The 24,266-nt window shown below is 40.4% G+C and overlaps 1 protein-coding gene across 1 annotated transcript in view; it reads right to left on the bottom strand.

The window, feature by feature from the left end:
* LOC133123472 (potassium voltage-gated channel subfamily H member 7-like) overlaps positions 1 to 22,420 on the bottom strand; it is a 99,424-nt gene extending 77,004 nt beyond the window's left edge. Inside the window, exons 1-2 of the mRNA XM_061233938.1 lie at positions 22,345 to 22,420; positions 21,220 to 21,450 (exon numbers count right to left, since the gene is read on the bottom strand). Coding sequence (XP_061089922.1) covers positions 21,220 to 21,450; positions 22,345 to 22,420 — 307 coding nt within the window. The remainder of the gene's footprint in view (positions 1 to 21,219; positions 21,451 to 22,344) is intronic.
* Between the last annotated feature and the right edge of the window lie 1,846 nt (positions 22,421 to 24,266).

Raw genomic sequence — 24,266 nt, 5'->3', positions numbered from 1 at the left:
CCCCAGCCTCCATGAATGTTAAATCCCAGGCCCCCGGTGGATGCGGGTCTTATCGATTTAAACACGTCCTACTCAGCTTTGTTTCCTCTCTGATCTGTGCGGATTAAACAGGAAGCTCATGGAAAGAGCTTTTATCAGCTAGTTGTCAGCGAGGGAGTCAGGTGCGGATGCAGGCCACTGTGTTGTGCTGGTTATGCGTATGGGGCATCTTTCCTTTCTATTCTGTCAGAGATATAGCTGCAGATGGAGCCTGCATTGTAGTGGTGAGTCTGTTATGTGGTGCCAGCACAGTGACAATATTTACCATCAGCTGTTCCATGATTTCCCTCACTGTAAACATTGCAGGACATTGATATGATCTATGACTGAAGGGAAATACTCTCAGCGACCACTGTATTAGGTAGACCTGTACACCAGCTTGTTAAAGCAAATATCTAATCGGCCAATCACGTTGCAGCAACTCAATGCATAAGCAAGCATGCAGACATGGTCAAGAGGTTCAGACCAAGCATTGGAATAGCAAAGAAGTATGATCAAAGTGACTTTGAATTATTGTTGGTGCCTGTGTTGTGTACCTCAGAAATGTTCACGCACAACAGTCACGCTCAACAGAGCTTACAGAGAATAGTGCGAACATCCAGTGAGTGGCAGTTCTGTGGGTGAAAATCTGATAATGAGAGAGGTCAGAAAAGGATGGAGAGACTGGTTCAAGCTGACAGGAGTGTGACAGTAACTCAAATTAACCATGTGTCACAACAGTGGTATGCAGAAGAGCATCTCTCAACACACGATGAGTAAATAAGTCTAATAAATGCCTCAAAGTGGTCATCAGCTCTCTTTTTCTCTTTCTTTGTCTCTCTCCCTCTCTCCATGAAATGCCCATACTGAACTGTAGAATCCCTCTGACTTGGTATCACATAACCCATCCTTGGGAAAGGATCTATTATTCATTTTGCTCCAGAGTTGATTAATAATATACAATCACGCATTGCTTGGTAAGTGTGAAATCTGAAACAACAGTTAATATGGGCCCAATCCTGGCTTCAGGTATACGCACTGAACTCAAATTTCTGCACGTTAAATGCATTTTCCCCTACATGCATCCTGTCCTGGGTGACTTTAGAGGGGATGAGACAGATGCAAACTTCTCACTGAAAAATTGAATTCTGAGTTACATGAATCCTGGCTGGAGACCTTTGCACTTTGCTTGTACATCAATGTGGAATAAATAGGGGTTTGGACAAATTTGATTGCCTTTTCATATACCGGGCCCTATTTCATACGTCTCTAACTCGGTTAGCCCGATTAAATTGTTGATGTTTTCAGATAAAGTCTGGAGGTTCAGATAAAGTCTGGATTTTACTATTTAGACAAGGACTGTGGCTGGGTCAATGGTGTATTAAGCACAAACCTGCAAAACCCCAAGTTTAAGGTTACATTATGAGGATAACATGTACGTAGCCTAGAAACAACCTGGTTAAATCACACTTTTTAGGAAGTTGCATCTATAGTGACTTTTTTTGTATATCCAAGTGGAATATATAGGTGTGTATATGTGCAGCTGAGGACCCTGCGAGGGTGGGGCTACCAAAGAAGAGCTCCAGGTGATGATGCTAATGAAGACCACAGCACTGACCAATGAAGCAGCTGGATACAACAAAGCCTATTGGCGCTATCAGGACAGATGGGGCTGACCAGGCCTGTGGCAAGTTGTTTTATCTTTTAATGCCCCAAGTTAACAAATCACAGCTGAATTTTTACTAGTAAGAAATACATTTTTACTGGTCAGAAGAATTAAGCTTTAACTAGTCATAATGAACTCATAATTACTCATATAGATATTATAGATATCTTACAGTTTTTTTATGATTGCAAAAAAGCTTTGATCCATTCTGAAGACACATTTTCACAATTCGTCACAGTTAACACAACAGTAGTCTGTTGGGGAACATACCATTAACACATTTGTTGTTGATAAGACACAAAAGGCATTCAATTAACACATTTCCTTCCACATTTATTTTTCGCACAAGCTCATCCACCTCTAAAATTCTTTATTTTTACCGCTGATCCCATCTGAAATGGAGACGTACCCAGGTCCTGAAGTTCCTTGCATTCCCATGACCTTATAAAAAAGGGGAGCTCTTTGGGATGTTTTTGTTCAATGTGGATCCCCAAAATATAGAGGAGAAAGAGAAGAAGAGAAAATGCTTTGACAAGGACGAGGAATTGTTGGACAAGGGAGAGGAATATTTGGACAAGGGAGAGGAATTGTTGGACACAGAAGAGGAATGGTTGGACAAGGGAGAGGAATGGCTGGACACAGAAGAGGAATGGTTGGACACAGAAGAGGAATGGTTGGACAAGGAAGAGGAATGGCTGGACACAGAAGAGGAATGGCTGGACACAGAAGAGGAATGGTTGGACAAGGAAGAGGAATGGCTGGACACAGAAGAGGAATGGTTGGACAAGGAAGAGGAATGGTTGGACAAGGAAGAGGAATGGTTGGACAAGGAAGAGGACTGGCTGGACACAGAAGAGGAATGGTTGGACAAGGAAGAGGAATGGCTGGACAAGGAAGAGGAATGGTTGGACAAGGAAGAGGAATGGTTGGACAAGGAAGAGGAATGGCTGGACACAAAAGAGGAATGGCTGGACACAGAAGAGGAATGGCTGGACACAGAAGAGGAATGGTTGGACACGGAAGAGGAATGGCTGGACACAGAAGAGGAATGGTTGGACACGGAAGAGGAATGATTAGACAAGGCAGAGGGATAGGAGTATGAATGCGTGGTGGCACTCAAAGAAGGGTTTGAGCTGCTATCACAAATTAAATTAGAGCCACCATCATAGATCATGCCATAAACCATGGTCTATCACTGGGAGAGGCTGGTCAAAGAGTGCAGCCAAATCCCAGTCGGTCAACTATTGTGGGGACCTTTCGACAAACCAACAGGTAAGATACATTGTACCGGGGTTTCTGCTGCTTTGCATAATACATTTACTGTAGTCACAGTAACCGTAGGCCTCCTGTCCCACTGCTAATGTGTGATTCTTGTTGTTCTCCCAAAGGCTGCCTCCCTCAGGGGGAAGAGGAAAGCACCTCACAGCAGAACAAGAGCATGCGATTGTTAATATGGCCGTTGCTAACAATGACAACAACTGAAAGAAATTCAAGCCAGAGTCATTGTAGACAACATTGTCTTTGACAATATTGAAAGCGTCAGCTCAGCAACACTTGCTCAAACCTGTCTTTCTCAGTTTGATTTGCGAGTAAAAGACAACATAGGTTACATGATCAGAGTTTGAAAATACATTGCTTCGTATCAAGCCCCCAAGGAAAAATTTAGCAATTATCCAAGATGATTCAATGCTAGATTCACTAATCAAATCGTAGTTCACATTTATTAATTGGAGTAAGGCCAAATTTAATTAATATAGTTAAAAAAAAGAACTCAGATTGGTGTAAACAGCTGGATTATTGACACATCCCTTGGCTAACCAGCATGTTGCTAACATGTATCTGAAATGTGGATTAATAAACCCTTTCTTTTTTCTCTATAGAGGGTATGTTTTTTTATTGAACAAGGTACACGCGTCAACGTAAGTTTCACCTTATCACGAGCATTGAAATCTCCAGTCATTCAGCTGAAGAGCAGGCCATACAAACATTAGCATATGCTTAACATAGCATATCTTTCACGGTAGATTCCCTCCTTGGAGAGGTCAATTTAGGTGCCAGTTTCCCTTTCAATTCTTTTTCACCTTTGGTTTTCTTTCTCAATGCAATAAACATGCTAGTTTACAGTCCCTCACATGAAATCCCCTCCAGATTACAGCGATAAATGAAATATTATAGATGGAGTTGCACCTCAGTTTATAAACCATACATCCACTGACATACCTCATGCACTGGGGGCAGGGTGCCTCCCAGGACACAGGTAAAACAGGAGTGGTGTCAAATGAAGATTAGGTGAACAAATGGAAGAGATGCCATCAAGAAGACAACAAAGATCTCCTCTTTGAGTTTACGTTTGAAGTTTCATATTAAGTAAATATCAACACAACAATAAACAGCAACAACTGAACAGTGCGGGTTAATTGAGGGTGGAGTCGCTGTGGGGAGCTAGCCCGGTTTTTATCCCAGGTGGTTGGCTCACCTTCCCTCAGTGCTACATTCTCATTATTAGTTTAGTCATGCTCATGTTTTTGTATTAGCATTAGTTTAGGTTCCCGCCAAAGCCAGACAGAGATAGCTAGTAGTACTTTCCCTGGTATGATGTACAATAGCTCAATAGCTCTAATTGATGTTCAAACCTGGTGGTTATCTGTTCCTGTTTTGGGTCATGATCATAACAGGAATGAGCTAGAGAAGCAGTGAAATTTTAATAGGCAAGGACAGTGTTTTTCCTGTTTTTCAGTGTGCAATGGTTTGTAAAATGAGTTCAACCAATGTCATATTTTTAGGGGGAATTTAGAATTTTATATTCAAATGAATAATGTGATGACAAGATAAAATGGCATTCATATTCAAATAAAGATTTAAATGTCACCACATTTATGTAATGGGCAACCAATTATCACCTGATGAATTATACAACTAGTGATCAATTGTGGCCCTCTGAAAGCAATTAGATGACGTAATATGCTACAGCGGGTGCAAGGAAGGAATATGATATGGATGGAATGCCAAGCACAAAAAGTCTGAGTGAGCAGTTGCAGCAGTACCGGCCTGACAACTCTACATCAACTTATTTTGCACAAAATAATTTACAAAACAATAGACACTTCCTGACAAAAACCATAAATTGCAGTCAATTGCAAAAATAAACAACTAGGGGGATAAGAATTTAACCAGCATATGTTATCAAAAAAAGTTATAAATTATGTGCATTTTAAATAGGCTTGTTAGAAATGGTATATGGAGTGTATTCCTTAAGTATATTCCTCCAACAAAGAAAACAACTTTTCAGAGAGAAGTACAGTTCATGCTGCAGGCAAGAAAAGAAAGATGGTCACATGAGTCAACCGAAGGCAACCGAGACAATTATTTTTTGCACATTTTATTTTCTTTGCTAGGAAAATCAGATTCATTCAATTTTAAAAGTTATTCTTCCTCGCACTATGTGCATTAATGCCATGAATTTCAGCTCAGTGACAGATAGCATCAAACAATGTCCATTTAATCTTTTACAACAGTGGGACTGCATTTGTCTCAGATAATTCAATTTACCTGTACAAAACATAAACTTGAACCATCAAAGGCTTGATGCCAAATGCCAAACTTTCAATGATGATATTCTAGAGTCACATTTTCTAGCAATTTCTTAAACATTGACAAATTCATGGTTGTTGTCAAAAAGATTTTCAACTGTTGTCCAATGAGAATGTTGCTCCACTCAGACAAGGCACTGCACTGACTCTCGGATTCTGGGCCACAGGCTAAAGACATTCCAAATATTGCACATATGTCAAAATGATACTTGTCCATTCCACCCATCTCCATTAATGCAGAGAGATGTATTTGTTCCTCTGGACAAGATTACACTACGGCCCACCAAAGAATGACAAACGAGATGCTGACTGTGACCAAATTTTATCTGAAAGTTAAAACCTTGCATTTATTTAATTTGAGTTCATCTGTTATAGCCTTTTATTTTTTGAGCCTACACTGCTTCAAACAGTTTAATTGTTATGATTGTTATGATTAGTCTTATTTTTTTTTCAACGTGAGGGGGCCTCACCTTCTCTGCATTTTGGGAATCCACAAGCTACACAAATCAGGGTAATGTCAGTGTTCTATTCATGGTGAGGGTCCAGCAAACCAAATCCATTGTCGTTTATAATTCCAAAAACGTGCTAACTCGGAGGAACATCGTTAGAATGCTCAATGTTTACATAGCTCTCTGGAACACAATAAGCGCAACTACGAGGTTCCCTGACACACTTCAGGGCACTTTCAGTGACGTGACCTCATTTTATATCGGTGAGTATCTAAATACATTCTCAAAATGTTATTATTATGCTATAAAATGTATAATTATTATCGATTGTGCTTCTAAATAATGAACAATAAATGACATGAAATTGTGGGATGTGTTTGAATTGGGGTTTGGGTATTGAGGATTTGGGGTTTGGGTATTTGACAACCTTAAATCAATGGACCTCAATCAATATATTAGAATGCAATATTGTATTATTGCTATTTCGTACTTATTGTTGTCTTCCGGGCCTGCTGCTGCCAGAAGAGAGCAAGAAGAGGGAGAGGTAGGGGACAGGTGACAGGTAGGGGGGAAGTGAGAAAAAGTGTTTTATCATTTAGTATGCAATCTATAGTATTTTACTCCTGATACACGACCCATAATATAATTTAGTTCCCATGTGTCTTTTTGGAGTCAGCAATTGTTCTTTTTGGAAACCCGCCTAGATATCGCTTAGAAAAAGCTATGCAGAATGCTCATTTTTGGTGCTATTGTCATCCAATTCGAAAGGGGATTTGTTCAGCCTTTTTGCTGAGGTTCCATTGTGTTTCTAAGCCCACCAGACACAGCAATGAGCATCTGTATCCAATGAAATACAAAACATATTTTCAGCAAGAAAAAAAGCTTCCACTGTGTCTGAGCGTCTGTCTGAGCGTCTGAGCATCTACAACGATAATGGGGTGACCTGTAGCGTAGTGGCTAAGGTACATGACTGGGACCCGCAAGTTCGGTGGTTCGATCTCCGGTATAGCCACAATAAGATCCGCACAGCCGTTGGGCCCTTGAGCAAGGCCCATAACCCTGCATTGCTTCAGGGGAGGATTGTCTCCTGCTTAGTCTAATCAACTGTACGTTGTTCTGGATAAGAGCATCTGCCAAATGCCATGCCACTTTGTTTTGGTAACATTTAGAGTAATTCTGGAAAACTCTCTTGGAAAACAAATCCCGAAGGGTTACCTTTCAGAAGAAGGATTGTGCCTGTAGTCAAAAGGGTTCAAGAGTAGTAACCATTTTATTTTGGGTACATTTTGAAGCTTATGTTAAGAAAAGCGGTGATACTTAAGGATCTGTGTCCACTACGCTTCTTTTCTGGTGGAAAAGCGCTAGCAAATGCTGGGACACACTGGGACGATGCACCTGAAAAAAGCTTTGGTGTGCTGAGAAATAAAACAGTGCGCATGGGTTATGTACCTATGACAACATCTCACCTAAACATTCAACAAACCGAAGGATGCCTGCCCTGGTACTGGCCCTGGAAGTGCTTGACGGGGATGTTGCTGCCACTGTCACTGCTCAAGCTGTTGACAACCGTGGAGCAAGAAGGAAGTCCCGCCCCATCTGAGCTGTGATTGGTCGGATCATGAAAAGTGACAATGACGAGCGCGCGCCTTTCTGAAAAGTTTGAACCTGAAGCAGCCGCACAGAAAAGGCGGGGCGCTCTGAAAAAAGACGCCAGCTGCAGCACTTTTGCTGGAGGTGCTGCATGTGGCTGCATGCACTCTATGGAAAGCAATAGAAAAAATCCACCGGCGCTCATAAAAATGGACACAGGTCCTAAGGGGTTAATACCAACAGTATTTACTATCATATCTCCTTTAAAATAAGTAACACTTCATTATCAGGTAGCAAAAACTAAATCAGTGAACAGAAACACATCAGAAAAATAATAATTACATGACAATCCCATCCTTAACCCTCACACAACCAACCAGTATCAATAACTGCAGTGGGACAAGAATATTCGCTCAGCAGCTCAGTAGTATTGGGGTTGCCCTATATTTACTGTTGCATATAAATATAAATTATATAAATAGATCAGATGGTTTCAGTTTCAAGAAGAGGGAAATTTCATTCGATTCTTTTTCCACTATCAATAATTAAAACAAAGTTGCAAATTGAGCCATTCTCTAGAGTGAAATGTAAACACAGCTGTATTTCACGTGTGGAAGCACTTTCCAAGGTCCAGGGTTAAATATTTAATTGCTACTTTTCTTGATTTACAGTTGGGAATTATTTTTAAATTGCAGGAATGGTCTGAGTAGCCCTCTGCTAACAAAGCAACAGCAATCCTTATCAGTACTACTGCAAATAAGTATTTTATAACGCTGTTTCTCTATTCTGTTCCTGGAGAGGAAGACAAATGACACTAATCAGTGTTGAAAATGCAACATCTTCAAACTATTCATTGATACCCCGGAGGTGAAAAACTGCCCAGAACAGTGCAGAACACCCTCAGCGAGTCCTCCGGGTTAGAATGGGCTGTTTTCAAATCGCTGTTTGAGCTGTGTATGCTGTATATACCCTCTGTTGTCAGTTCATTTCTTTTCTGTCTGTTATAATGGCCAGTGAGAAATACTGCACAGCCTCCAAGGAGCAAACCTACAATGAGCTACAAAATGTCACCCTGTTTTAAATGCCACACACTCTCTCTTCTAGAAGGCTTTTCTCTCTCCATTTTATAACTACATAAACTCAATTTCTCTGTGGAGAACATTCTGTATACCACACAGAGGCAAAATGACATTATGCCACCATCTCTCTTTGTTCTAAGGTGCTCATCTGTATGCTCTAAAGGCACAGGATAAGAAACAAAAACAAAAACACAGTATTTTGTAGGACATTCTGTAGATTCCTCATCCTTTGTAAATTAGCATTGTGGATAGCAGCAAATAAGTGTTTGCTTTGATTGACCAAATACATTTTTTTCCTGGGACTCTTTTCAAATAATATTCTGATGTAGTTTAATTTTCAAGCTTAAACTAGGTCTAAATTTATGTTAAATAACATAACATAAGGTAATGGCGGGAACAGGCCATTCAGCCCAGCAATGCTCGCATTTTCCTACCCCTAAGTGTACCTACTAATTGTAATAGTATCTAACACCATATCAGGCCTATAAACTTGTCTTTGTGGGGTATTTTTGTCAATGACTATAATGAAAATAGTTGTGGATTCTGACCACTTTTGTGTTGTGTATATCCCATTACTGTAGAAAAATCATGCCATGATTTTCGGACTTGAGTTGTGGACAACCAGTAACCAGTACTGTGTATATCAAAGGCCAATGAGCAGTCTGACAGGACAGATACTGACTCAACAGAAACTGCAAGGACAGTGCATACAGACCAGGCAATATGTCACGAAGCAAATGATAAGATGTTTGGCGGATGCAGAAAAATAACTCTACATGTAGGGGCTTGAATTTATCTTTGAAATTGTTGTACCATTACAGTGTAGGCATGTCCAGGCAATACATACAACAGTATAAAATGTGTTAAGATACTTAATGTCTATTTATTCGATGAAGATAAACGAATACAAAACAAAAGATCATTTAGCTTCATACAGCGCGTTGCTTCTGCTCCTCCATCACGGAGAGTAGAGATTAATAAGATTAACCAGCACCTGGGAATGGGGTTAGCTACACCCCCATTATTATTGTTATTGGGATTTATTAGGGTCAGTGACACAGCCTTTTATTATTAATTTGGTGCGTGTGTGTGTGCTTGTGCATGTTTCCATACAGGGCAGATGGCTGGTATTGTTTTTCCGTACCATTCACATTTAATTTCTCTGGCAGTGGGGACATGTTTATGTTGGTAGATGACAGTGTGAATTTCAGTTGTAGGGACTGCTGACACAAGCAATCCATTTAGACATACAGGGGGGGTCTCACCTCCTCTCTGTGTCCTATTGATTCTTTCTGTTCCCTGCGTATAGATTTAGCCTGACTTCTTCAGAAATCGGAGAGTCTGAAATCATTAAAGCTGAAACCAGTATTAATATCTTTTAGCCTTTCCGGAAACAAGCGTTTAGAAACATTACTAAATTAATGTTGCTTTTAGACGTAGTTGCCTCAAGCCAGCTTTGTAATTGCCAGGAGGAAAGTGTTGTAAACATTGACATGACAGCTAGTATTGCAAAGCAATATACCAGGGGCCTGTTCCAGAAAACAGGATTGCTGCACAAAGTAAAACCCGCAACAGCTCTTTTTACTTCAGTCCATGTTCCAGATTTGGAGGGGGTCCAGGTTTCACAAAGTGCAGTTATCCAGATAACAGTCATACTTCTTTGTGGAACAGGCTGCAATGATGTATCTCACAGACCACAGTTTTGTTATGTGCAATAAGAAACATCCAACTACTATATAGGTAAGAATGTTAACCCAGGCAGAAACCATTTTCTCCATGAAGCTGGCCATCACCTTGTGTGTGGTGTGTGCAATGGCAAAAGTTTTTGTTTCTCCCAACAAAGATTGCGGATAATGTTGGAGGGGCAACATCAGAAGTCTCCCTCAGTGAGACACCTAACCCCCAATTGCTCCCGACGAGCTGGTTGGTGCCTTCCTTGGCAGCCAGTCGCCGTTGGCCTGCTGAATGACTACAGTCGACCCCCAGACCTTGAGATAAGGGCTGAAGTTTAGTAGCAAGGCTAAGCTAAACATTACTGCAGATAGCAAGACAAATCAATTGGTGGCTTTAACTGCCGCAATATAAGTCAGGCCCCAGTCCCAAAAGGCCATCATCCAGATGCCAACGTAATGGCTACCGTGACTCAGCCTCCATCAGCCGAGCAAGGAGGAGGAGGAGGAGGAGGAGGTGGGGAGGGGGCAGCCTAGGCTGGCTAACCCTTCCTTTGCTGCCTGCTTTGCAGCCTGTCCTCCTCCTACCTCATTAAGGCTGTTGTAAGCCAGACGTCACAGGCTAAATTCATTTTTAATCAATGTGGCCTGAAGTCACTACATCGGACCGCAGATTGACATATGGATAGGCTCCTTTTCACATGCGCAACATCCTTGGTTTCGCCTGTCGCCTGGAGATAGAAGCCAGATTGAAACGGCAGAGTACTATCTCAAATTAATCAATTTGCTATGGCTAGAGTGGAAAGATTTTTTTAATTCCACGGCATGCTGTGGATATCGGTTGAAATCCCATATAGGCTTGGCTATAATGACCTTGGCCCGAAATAAAAAACTTGAGTGTTTTATGTGTAACCTTAAATCACTGATCTCACCAGGGTGAAATAGCAGACACTTGCTATTATTGGTCAGATAAATCAGTCACAACTCATAACGGTATTTTTTCCTTATATGGTCATTAATGCACTGAAATGATGATTAAATTATTAGCAAGGGCGTACTGAAGTCGAACATCATTAGTCCTATTCAACCATTACTAATGTCTAAAATGAATATAAAAGGTCAGTAGACACTGAGGGTGATGTAATCCCAATAATACTGAAACTATTTTCTAAAACTTCAAATCAAGATTTTTCTGTAATAATCATTCAAAATACATTAGACATTTGTACTTGATTTCAATAGATTATAAATGCTTCTTTCTTTTGCTTCATTAGCAAGCAACTGTACATTGAAGGTAATAGTTTAAAAGAGTATTTCAGCTTTTAAATAGAGTAAATATCATTGAATAATTAGCAAGATTTATAATGATCTGGCCATTGCATTGGCCCAGATCCCAGCTGAATGTGTATAAACAAGATTGATTTGCTGTGAGAAAGTTCCAATCTATACCACTGAACAAGTATTTGTTCATGATACATCATATTACTAAAAACATCAGGCAATAAGGACCTCTCATTGTTTTATAGGGTTTTGCCGGTTTGCCATCACTGGAATTATAATAGGAAAGTATTTAGAAACCCTTCTACCCACACATACACAACCTCCATTTTAACACAACGTGTTCATACATGGACATGTGTGTGGATGAGGCATAATCATTAAATGCTCATAATCCTCTAAATGTAATGTTTTTAATGATATCACAGAGATATTTTTTAACAAAATTGAAAATAGATCCTTGCTAAAATACTTTGACACTTATTTCAAGAGAGAGTGGGCATCCTTTCTTGAAACAAATGGCTCCCCAGACATATCACCCACACTCCTTTGGGAAACAGCTAAAGTAGTACTGAGAGGCAAAAACATTTCATTTTCAACATACAAGAAGAAAAAAGAACATTTGAACAGGAACTGGAACAAAAGCATTTAAGAAATCTATACTCTACTAATACTTCCAACCAAATTTACAACGAGCTCAGAGATGCAAAATTCCTTCATGAAGAAACACTCAATACAAAAACAGAATTTCTAATCCAGAATCAAGACAATCAAAGACTTTTACATTTTTATTCACCACACTTGAAGAATTTGGCTTTGGATAATCATTAATTCACTGCACAAAGACACTCTACAAAACACCCATGGCTGTAGTCACAGCTAATGGTATCACTTCTCAACCCTTCACACTGCTGCAGGGAACCAGACAAGGATACCCACTCTCCCCTTGTCTCTTTGAAATTTTTCATAGAGCCTCTAGCTGTTGCCATATGATGAAATGACAACATCACAGGAATCCAAACCCAAAACCCAAAAATCAGCCTTTATGCAGATGACATATTGCTATATACACAAAAAAACATAAAAATGACTACCATGTTTTCAAACTCATTCATTCATTAATCACCATCAGCAATATCGGCTATCTCGGAATTAGCATCTCCTCAAAGCTGTCAGAGTTTTTCCAGCTCAATTTCATTCCCTTATTAAAAACAATAGAAGATGACCTAGACCACTGGAACACCCTTCCCCTTTCCCACATGGGACAAATCTCCAGAGTGAAAATTAATATCCTTCCCAAAATCAATTACCTATTCGCAATGACTGCAGTCCAACCCAACACAAATTGGTTTTCCACCCTAGATTCAATAACAAAGAAAAATCTCATGGAGGTTTAGAAACCCCTAATTTTCTATATTATTATTTGGCAAACCACCTACAGAACACTATAAAATGGACCAGCGAAAACCAAAACCCATGGCTTGAGATTGAACAATCAGAATACAGAGACGTCAACATAAATGACCTGCCCTTCCTGAGAAAAACTATTTAAAAAAAAAACCCTGTTATGAAAATCCGGTCATCTCAACAATTCGGTTTGGTGGAAGGTGAATGCAATGACAAACATAATATGACACCTTGTAAATACACTCCAATCTGGTCAAATCCTTCCTCGTCAATAAAACTCCACTAAAATCAAAAAATATGGAAACAAAACGGAATCACCCACCTCCTCCATCACATTTTTGATAATAATGCTCTCTTCAGCTTTCAAAAGTTGAACCAGAGATATGGCATTGATAGATACCAATTTATAATTACAGATCAAAAATTAGTAAAAAATGATATTATCTTCAACAACCCCCTATTCTCAAAACTATCCAATCATTGCCTAACCAAAAATAATGGGAAGAAGATTTAAGCATCTCTATAGATGCCAACTTATGGGAACAAATCTGCTCCAACACTTTCACAATGACCACATTGGCAAATCTACAATTAATACAATAGAGAGTAATACACGGAGTGCATCTAAAATACACAAAATGGGCTTCAGTACCGCTGACATCTGCTCTCACTGCTCCCTCAATACCACAGACACCTAAACCCATGCCATATGGCACTGTCTGGACTAAAATCAGCCACACAATATCACCAGCTCTGGACTGCACCATTCCACTATGCCCAAAGCTTTGCTCACTTGCTGATCTAACAACTCTCAATACACAATATCGCACCTCAAAACGCATGTTGGTCGCCCTTGCTATCGCCAAGGAAATGATACTGACACACACATCGCTGTTAACTCAGTTATTTACAGAACATATATTACATGAAAACATTACCGCCCAATGGGAATACTTTTTAGAAATCTGGAAACCTATACAGCTCGACCTGCCTTACCCATCTCAGCACAGCACAACACCATAACATTTTTTTTGTTTTTTGTTTTTTGACTTAATTTAATTTATTTGTTCATTTTATTTTGATGAGTATATATATATATATTCTGTCTTTATCCTTCCCCAATCTTCAATGTTCTGTATATCTGTCTACATTTTTTAGATAGTTTTTTTATGTTTACAATGATTCATGGAGCCTTTCGTCTCATGTTTCTATTCCTCAGATTAGTTAGATTCCTGGAGAATGTTTTATAATATTAATTTATTATAGTTTGAATGTGATATTATATCTACTGTACAGCATTTTGTACATTGTACAGGTAGCTGCTGGCTGTGTGAGAGTGCTTTCATGATGCTATTTTAAGCAGGGAGTGGACCACTGCATCAATATATAAATCTTGTCAATGAAATACATATTGTAATATTTACAAAAATCACTACCAGCATGACTGTGACCTGTCCCCTCACCTTGAGCTGGGAGAAATCTGCCGCCATGAATTAAACAAGCTGAAAATATGATTCTACATTTGCTGCTGGAATTCTGTTGCTATGGCTACGTTATGCTGCACCTCAGATAATTATACAGCACATATTGGCATTTAAAGAAAACCCACTATACAGTATACAGGAATAAACAAAGCAGGATGGCAAACATCACCATACATCAAAAATGTGTAGATTAAAGTAGATTAATCAGAAGAAAAACGGTAATGCATAATATTGTGTTTTTCCTATTTTTTTCATTCAGCACACTGCCATAGTAACTGGAAAAGATTTTTTCATGATGACAACATCACCTTTCTAATGCATTAGTTATATGGAATGGCTGCCAAGACTTATTTTTGAGACTTATTGGTCTTCTGCTACTGTAGCTTATCCATTTAGAGGTTTTGACATGTTGTGTGTTCAGAGATGCTCTCCTGCATACCACAGTTGTAATGTGTGTTTATTTGTGTTACTGTCACCTTCCTGTCAGCTTTGACCAGTCTGGCCATTCTCCTCTGATATCTCTCATTAACAAGGCATTTTTTCTTGCAGAACTGCTGCTCACTGGATGTTTTTTGTTATTCGCACCATTCTCTGCAAACTCAAGAGACTGTTGTGCATGAAAATGACAGGAGAGCAGCAGTCTCTGTCTGGCACCAACAATCATTCCACAGTCAAAGTCACTTAGATCACATTTCTTCCCCATTGTGACATTCCATCTGAACAATAGCTGAACCTCTTGACCACGTCTGCATGCTTTTATACATTTAGTTTCTACCACATGATTGGCTGATTAGATATTTGCATTAACAAGCTGATGTACAGGTCTAGTACCTAATAAACTGATCACTGATCACTGAATATATGTATTTTGCATGAAAGCAGTATACTTCTAGAATCCAGGATTTCTGAATATAACATAAAGTACAGTACGCTGTAAATAATAAAAGAGAAGCAAACTATTTCTTCTAGACATTAATTATTTTCATTGAAGATTCATTCTGATATAGTTTTGATGGCTCAGAGGGATATATCATCCAGTGAGTGGGTCAGGAATGATACAGTAACATCTCTTTTAGAAATACAATATTTTAGGCTGGTTTATGCTGTAGCTTGCTCTCGTTTTTTCATGCAAGGTAGGTTGGGAGTCATGATTTTAAAGCCACCCCCTCCCCTTAACCCCCCAAATTAGAGAAGGTATTCGTGAACTCTGCGGTCACACCTGAGAGGAGATGCAGTTACCTCAATGGATCATTATGTATGGGTTTCTCTCTTCACATTACCAAATATTTCAAAAAATCTTCAAAGGGTTAAATCCCCACTATATTTCATGACAAATGGCTGACGATAATGATGATCAAAAATATCACTGGAAATACATGTAATATTTCTGATTCAAACATTTCAGAAAACTCACATTTGATTGAAGTGTTTAACTGCGATATAATCAAAGAAATGTTTCACTGCGTATTCCATAGTCTGCAGAATGGAGATCTGATTAAATGTAAAACTGTGACCTTGCTTCTGATCCACATTGCCTGTGCAGCCGACATAATTATACGCATCGTTGCAAACGGCGAACGTTTGGAGGAAAACATCCAGTTAAACCGTCCTCTGACACGCCGTGTGTGTGTAGGACCTCAGTGTATGCACAGTCCACCGTGTCTGCCTGGCCTGTCACCAGCAGCTGGGAACGACCGAGCCGAATATAGCAGTGTGTTCTGCTGGGTATTTTCCGTGAGGCCGTTACCAGCTCAAATTCAGGTGTAAATATTGCGGTCAGGTCATCGCAATATGGCCGTAATTACTCGGGAAGACGTGACGCCAGGTAAAACCTAACAGGCTGACACACGCGGCTATTTGCTCCTGTCACATTCCATTTGTTATCTCTGATCGGCCTCTCTTTCAGCTGCTATCTGAAGGAAGGACTCCCAAAGTGAAAACGGGGGGTAGACGTAGTGTGCTCACTCCGCGAACTTCAAGGAGAAAGCTACACCCATTAATTATTCAAACTGACGGCTCGGTCACCACCGGACCGGGTGTAAGAAGGCTTCCCCGTGAAGGAAACATCAAAGTTAAGGAATATCTGAATTTCGTGGGTGTACGCGATTCCTTTCGGTATTTTCCTACTCGGAAAGCCAGGGCTGTTGAGAAGGGGCAAAAATAAAATAACATCTATCAGATTGTACAGTAAATAATATCATATCAAACTCACGTTGGCCTAAAACGACTCTTACCTATCCTTTAAAGCAACTGTACAGTCAACCAGAGTCTCTGTGCATGGGTCTCACAACACAACGGTCAGTGACCATCCCCATAGCTAAAACGAAGCCCCGTACGTTTTACTCTACTGCCATTCCCACAGCTTTGCCCATATACAATCCCAACCGAGGACAACAGCGGAGCCTTTCACCGCAGACAAGGGGCCGCTAGGCGTAACCGGATAGGCCGAAATCCATGAAAAATGCACACAGGCCTTTTTTAAGGGCAGTCACCCAAGTCTCAGACGACACACCTACCCCCTCAAACCCCTTGATCTCACTCCGCAGCCAGGGGAGCGGAGGGGCAGCCGCGCTGAAACTCAGCACCCGCAGACGCCTAGCGCCCGGTGCCCCGCTGCGTATCGTATACGCCACGCCACTGCCTAAAACCCAGGTCTTTATACACTCATTAACCATTTAATAGCAGCCCTGAGGTCCCAGGCTCAGTGTCAGCTTTCTGTCAAGGAACTCCACAGAATTAAGTGTTATCACACTCCCTCTAAGGCGCTAGTTTTACAGAGCTAAAAGAAGAATACATTGCATTTATTCGATTTATTTAATGACAAAAACGGTTCAAAGAAGTCGAGTTCAAGTTGTGAAATTCATTTGTAATTTGAATAGCGCTTTACTGTAATTGGGTGAGTAATCATTTACTGTCAAAGTACTTGTTAATTGTTTTGGATTCAAATCGTTTTCTGTGCTTGATTGATCCTGCCTGGTGCAATTGAGCCAACCAGGAGGGAGAGAAGGCGGGGTTTGCACTTTTTGAGAGGATTTCATAGGTTCCAATACACCAAACAAGCTCAGTAAAGCTTAGAAAAGTATTTTAATCCAAACAGTTACATACTGTTGACTTCCGGTCTGCTTGGAAGAAACTATAAATAAACAGTTATTCTTTACGCAGAGGGCTTCTCTCTGTATTCCACAGGCTGCATTGTCCTTCTGTTTTAATTTTCAGGCAGACTGCATGCGTAAGCAGCTTAACTTTCCAATGTCAGTTCACAAAATGAGCCAAGAACGCACAAGCCCTGCTGTCAAAGGGGTTCTTCGGAGGCCGCCAGGACAATTATTTGACAAATAATAGTTTGGTCGGATATGCTAGCGCGGTCGGACAAAAGCTTTGGCAGCACATTATGGGCCTCTGTCTGTGATAAAGCACGCCTTTGGTCATTAGAGGGCATCAAAATGGAGATTTCCGGCTGACAATCTAACGCAGCCAAAGTAATCCTTTTGTAAAGAGATCTCATCTGATTTTTACGATCGGTGGGGCTTCTCGTTGCGATAATGCCTGATAAATGGAAGAAAAAGTGAGCGAGAGACAGAGGATGGAGGGAGAAAGGGAGAGATATATAAAGTAGCTAGGTTCATTCACTCCTTCGGAGGATGGGCCAGGCACGTGGTCCCGCTGTTATCCACCGCGCATCAGCATATTGGAAGTTGGGCGTTTTTCGCGCTACGCCACGCTCAAAAGGCTGCAGTGACAGATATTCACGCCTGTCAGATCCCTGCCTCAATTGAATCAATCTAAAAGTGTAATAAAACCCTGCTTTGGACAAGACATTTAATTGATTTGCAAGAGAGATGATTTTTCCGAGGAGAGGGCGTGCAGGCCAGTCAATCTTCTTCATCTTCAGTATGAGAACACCCTTGTCAGATGAGGGAGACAGATGAGAGGCCCTGTCTCAACAATGCTCAAAATCTCATATTTCACTTTTTAAGGCTATAGGGCCAAAGGCCAGTGTCTCTTCACTCAAATCTGATTTGAACGATTTGAATGTTTCACCCAAGCGCCTACTGAACCAAGTCTCCAAAGAATCGGTAAAGAAGAAGAGTGAACGATGGAAAACATTCTGGTCTCATCACCCTTTAAACCAGGGATCAGCAACTCATGGTCCTCAAGGGCCAGGAACTGTTGGTTTTCCACCCTCCCTGTACCTGGGAGTCAGGTGTGAAGACAGTCTGGCTAATCAGTAGCACTAATTTCCCAGGGGGAGAAGAAACAGGACTGGATTTGGTTTTGTGGGCCAGAATTAATGATACCATGCCTTCATCACTTGGTAATAACTTTATACTTTATACAATTTACGCAATTAAACTGCCTGCAGAAAATAGCCTTGTATAATTCAGATGATGTATGTACATCTTAAATAAGCCACTTCTCATTCAAATTATTTCACATAAAAACTGTAACAGTCTTTTTTTAATTGGAAGAACACCTTGTCCACATTTTCTCTTGATTATGTTCTTTGGCACCAAACGCAAAGATCTGTACTGCATAATGCCATAGATCAGTACTGCATAATGCCATAGATCTGTGCTGCATAACGCCGTGTACTGTATTCCAACCTTGGAGCTGCAGGTCAATTTGGATCGTTCGGAGCCAGCGCGAGACTCTCTGGTTGCAGGTGCTGTATTTGTCCTTGAAATCCTCTAATGCCATAATTTAGGGCATTGGCTTCTTGCAGTCAGGCACTGTATCCTCGATTAAAGGGTCAGAGGCGGTGTAAATATTATCTGAATTACAGACTTGAGCGGTTACTCACTGCACCCCTAATGCGAGCCGCAAGAGATCTGTGTGTGCTGAATGGTGTAAACATACAGAACTTTCACTAATGGCGCACTCTATGGAAAAGGGGAAGAATTCAATAAAAACATAGGGAGGGTAATGACGGGTAAAATAATATAGTGAAGCACCTGACTCTGCTGGGGGAGAAGGGTATATTTCACTTCTCCGAAATACAATTCTCACCGGACAAAAGGAAATGCACCACGGAAATAGTCTTTTTATGGATCACCGGAAGGGCCACAAAGGAAATCACAGAGAAGCATTAGTTCAGTTCAAAAAAGACAAGTAAGTACTTGATGAAATTAATATCCACCAGGGAGAACAGAACAATCATGAACTGCACTGAAATTCTGAAAAACATCTGTTTTGTTCTTGGGTTGAATTTACAGTTTGTCTTTTTACATTGCGTGATTTGCAGCCTCTAACTAAAGCAAGTGCCAGCACTTGTCCATCTGAGTTTTTTTACATTTCAGTGTTGCAGCCAAGAAAATTTCAGCCGCTGTTAAAAAGGATTACAAAATCAATGGCACGTAAGCTATTCGCGTCCTCATTAAAACCATATTAGAGGTGAGTTATTGTGCGTTTGAAAACAAAGCCCTGAAACTGCACATTCTCCGTTTCTGCTGTCTCATGCACAGTTGTCAGCGAACGCCTCCAAGCAGGCGTTCAGCACAGCTACTTTTAGCAGACGTTCAGTTACAGTATGCACTGGCTTAGAAACACATTCATTAGCAACGAATGGCCTTCACTTTGAAAGACTGCAGTCCCTTGTCTCCAAAGCCTGGCATGTTGCATAATTTGAGCGATTGTCAGAAATTACAACCTTGACTAGGACTAGAACATACTGCTTTCTGGTGTTGGCTCCATTTTCATAACACTATCACCCAGTCAGGCACTCCCAGTCTCGATACATATATGCTACCAAGAGCAATTTAACACATTATGCTGGTTCCTTGGTAGACATAATAGTTATGTGAGCAGACTGGATGTGCACACCCACTGTATGGTAGTTGGCTTAAAATTCATTAGATTGATCTTGGGGGTATGCTAATGCTTCAATTTACATCATTCATCAATCTGTCAGACTTCAAATCATGCGCTCTACTGCAGCCCAATGTCAATCAACAAACCAGTCTTCCCTGTTTACAAAAGATCCAATTTAGGATTATACATGTGGACTACACCACTGCGACATTGACAACAGCAATTTCCTGGGAAATACAGGCTTGTATAACATATACGGATAAATAGATAAATAGAATAGTGTAATGTGCTTAACGGTGCTGAATCTCCCCTCTGTGCCAGCTCATATCAAACTGCAGTACTCTGCAGCTTGCAAACTGCTGTACCTGCAAAGCCACTGATTACAGGTCCCTTGTTACACAATGGCTGATTTATTCTCCAGGCAGGAAGATCATTGTTATAAGTCAACTGTCTCCCCCTGTCTCTCAGATATATGACACCATTGATTAAAACTTTCTCCTAGCAGTATCCTATGCACTGTCATTCTCACCAAATGACAGCTGAAATATCCAGTCAGTCAGTCTATTTACATTGCTGTTATTTTCTTATTAGTATTTAATAATTACAATAATGTTTAAATGTGAATTTGAATTGAACCAATCAATCCAAAAATGAATGATGAACTGAATAATTCTTTATTTTGGAAACTTATTGGATGTGGCAGTTAAGAAGGGTGAGCTTGTTTCTAGCTGGTGGCTAAATCTGGCCTTGCCTACTTTTCAATGGTCGAGTTGCTTTTAATGTAACAAACCATGATTGTTGTGCCTGTGGGTTCTTTTAACAAAGATACAGCCAATCACTCTCTAAAAGGACGGAGGCGGTGCCTCTTTGTTTGAGGCATGAACCAGGTCTGACTTTGGTTGCCGACACCATGTTCCAAGCCTATGACTAGTCTAGAGGAAAGCAGGTTATCAGGTCCGTAAATGAAGATAATGAGCTTGTATGCGTTCACAAACGCATCTAGCATTCTACACAGTACTGAAGCCTCAAATATGCAGTTGACGCATATATCTGAGCTACAACTGGCTATTACTAGCAAAATCAATATGAAAACAGACCCGTGTTTGCGTTTTGTGTAATACATACTAAGGCCCGTGACTCACACAAGCAGGGTCAACGCTGACCCAGAACGGACACTCACCATCCTTACGGTGATAGGTTATTTCCACCTTTCTCTCCTCGGAGCCCAACAGAGCCTGCGCCACTTGGGCAATAGCATGTCTCTTGGTAAGCTCTCCATGAAGGAAATCACAGGTGCAGGACTTCTGCATGACGTCTGGCCTGGAGAACCCGGTCATTTCGCAAAAAGCATCGTTGCAGTAGATGATTGCACAGTTCTGCACCCTGGCATTGGCTATTATGAATTTCTTATCTGTAAGGCAAACAGTAGTTCTTTAGTTTTCCAGTAATAAAAATGATGACAGGTTTACACATTTTCACCGCCAAAATGTAAAAATGTAATAAGAGCTGTACGTCATAACAGGCAAGTTGAATGTGGTCTTAGTTTACCCCTGGCCGTTCTCGGTGGCATAAAAAAAAATACATGCCTTCTAAGAGAATTACAAATCTGCCTAAAACACGCGTTAAAGAAAATCGCCTTGGCATTAAAGGCTATAGTTTTATGAAAAGCATGTTAACAAATTCAGGCCTTAAAGTAATACCAAAGAAACTTATTCCTCGTCATTTAATGTCTTTATTGTCACCGAAGGATATGCGCACATTCAGCATATACATGGAATTAGGCTGTGTTTGTGCACTGTTTCACCAGACACTTATGCACGCGTATATACATACATACATTACATCATTAAGCCCTGTTTTTACACATTATCGACACATTTTACAAAATGGAAAATATGTAGCTAAACAGTGGCACTATCTGAACTGTGCGCCACCAGAATCAGGAAATTCTTATCACCAGTATGTACACTAAATACAGTCGCAGTCACAAATCGTTCTTCATATAGGCTACTAACCAACGAATTAATACATAAAAAGTTTTAATATATGTTGTTTATTAATTCGTCCATTGGATACTTCCAGCATGCACAAATGCTTTCAGTAATTTATGTCTATAAGTAAACGGATACGGCAGTTAGACAAGTAATTCAACCTTTCTAATGACATCGTATCATCGTATCAATTGTATTGTATTATTGCACCGTTTAAGCACACACAATGAAAACAGACGCTTTAAACACAGTTCATGCTGTGTAAAACACTTTACGGCAACATGATGTCATAACTGTAAATGCAAAACACTTACTTTGTCCCTCGAATTTTCGTATTATTATGCCAAGAAACGTGTTTTGTGGTGCGACATGACCTCTCCGAACAGGCATGATGAAAAAATAGCTCCAGTCCAAGAGTAAACGCGCTTTTGCAATGAACCCTTTCTTAAGTTAAAGCTGCTGTAGCTTTATGGTCTCCCCTTTGTCACAAATCATCCTCGACGCGATCTCTCCACTTTCTGCGACCTTCTCCTTTTTATTTACGTACGTTCTCGCCAGGGCGCATACCCTGGCTTTGAAGAATGCCTTGCCAACACCAAGATGAGGATTGGGGGGAAAAGAGGTCGAGTCAGAATTTGTTTGATTAACATTTCAAATTACACTGAAAATGGATGCGATCTTGCCGTCCTCCGAAGCGATGTGGCGGCGGGGATTGGAAGACTGAAGCGAATCTGTCAGGGAGAGTGACGTTACCCCTCGAGGTTTAGTGCGCGGTGCTCAGCTCTAGTACTTAGAGCAAGCCTTCAGCGCGATTGCCTGGGAAGAAACTGTATCTAGAATGCAGAGGGTGCGAGGTATAGTTAACACGGTTGAGCTGCTGTGCTCACGACAGACTGTAGCACGTGGATTTCCCTTCCACTCGAACAAGAGATCTTTATAATTGCTGACACAAACAGCGTTTTCAACCTCTGGCAGTTGTTTCCTTTCCAATGTATTCCCTTCGTCGAATATTACTGTAAACTTCTGAAAGATGAACTGGAGCAGTCATGTTTTTGAACATCGCAGGCTTTTGTTGCTATGACGCTTCTTGCTGGAGGACTTGTCCATGGTCCTGAATTGCGCTTGCACCCCAAAGAGCAACCGGTTGTGTATTGTGAACCGTATCCGGATTGTGTTTCTAAGAATATAGGTCGGAATTAGGGGTTGGGAGTTTGGACTTTACATAATTATTTTCATGGGCCTATTTTTCTGAGTCAACATAATATAAATTTACTGAATGGATTTCACATTCAAATCCGATGAAACGACACGTGCAGGGGAAAGCCTGTGTACAACTGAGCTACATAGTCGAGCCGTATAAAAAGCAAATGTGCACTGACCGAAAAACCCCTCATACTATATTGAAACATCTGTCTATGTATTTCTCAAATAGCTCCCCGCCCATCTGCTCCATTGAGAAATAGAGTGAACGAAGCATAGACATAGCAATTCACAAATAGGATTTAAAACATGCAGATAAAACCGGGTTTTTCTCTGGATATCCACTCGAATTTAACTTTATTGTATGAACCCAAAAGATAAAATAAATAAATAAATAAATAAATAAAAAACATGCACGCGTTTGCTACGTACTACATACTCACTCACTCACTCACTCACTCACTCACTCACTCACTCACACATTGTTATCCTCACATACAAACTCCTTCCTCCATCCGTTCGACAAAAGGGTGCCCTAACAGTGCGGTTCGGCGCATTAACACTAACACTATATCAAAGAGTGGCTCCTGCATAAGCAGATTATTACTGGCTACGGTTCCTGAAAATGCAGACTTTATCTCCTTTTCAATAAGGAAATAGATAAAACTTGCCGTGAGTTTTAAGGCAATCAACAATTATGTTTTAATTTAATTAATATAATAAAAACACAATGTGCATAGGAAAATGTCCTCACACATTTCACAGGATGGTGTAATCACGGATGATAAAGTGAAACTTGAAACAGTACATTTCAATAGACTTAGTAACAGCACCTATATAGCTCTATATTTATTGGATATTTACAGAAATCAAATTGTGAATGACAAAACCCAAGATCTCATAGAATTGCTGAGAGACAGATTAAATAAACATACACTCACTGAGGACTTTACTAGTTAGCACATTAGCACATACTACAGTATACCTACTTATTCATGCGATTATCTAATCAGCCAATTGTGTTGCAGCAATGCAA

This window comes from Conger conger, chromosome 3 (assembly GCF_963514075.1).
Source record: "Conger conger chromosome 3, fConCon1.1, whole genome shotgun sequence".
Classification (NCBI taxonomy): Eukaryota; Metazoa; Chordata; class Actinopteri; order Anguilliformes; family Congridae; genus Conger; species Conger conger.
The sequence above is the reverse complement of the archived record's forward strand: the minus strand, read 5'-3'. Positions and strand labels throughout refer to the sequence as shown.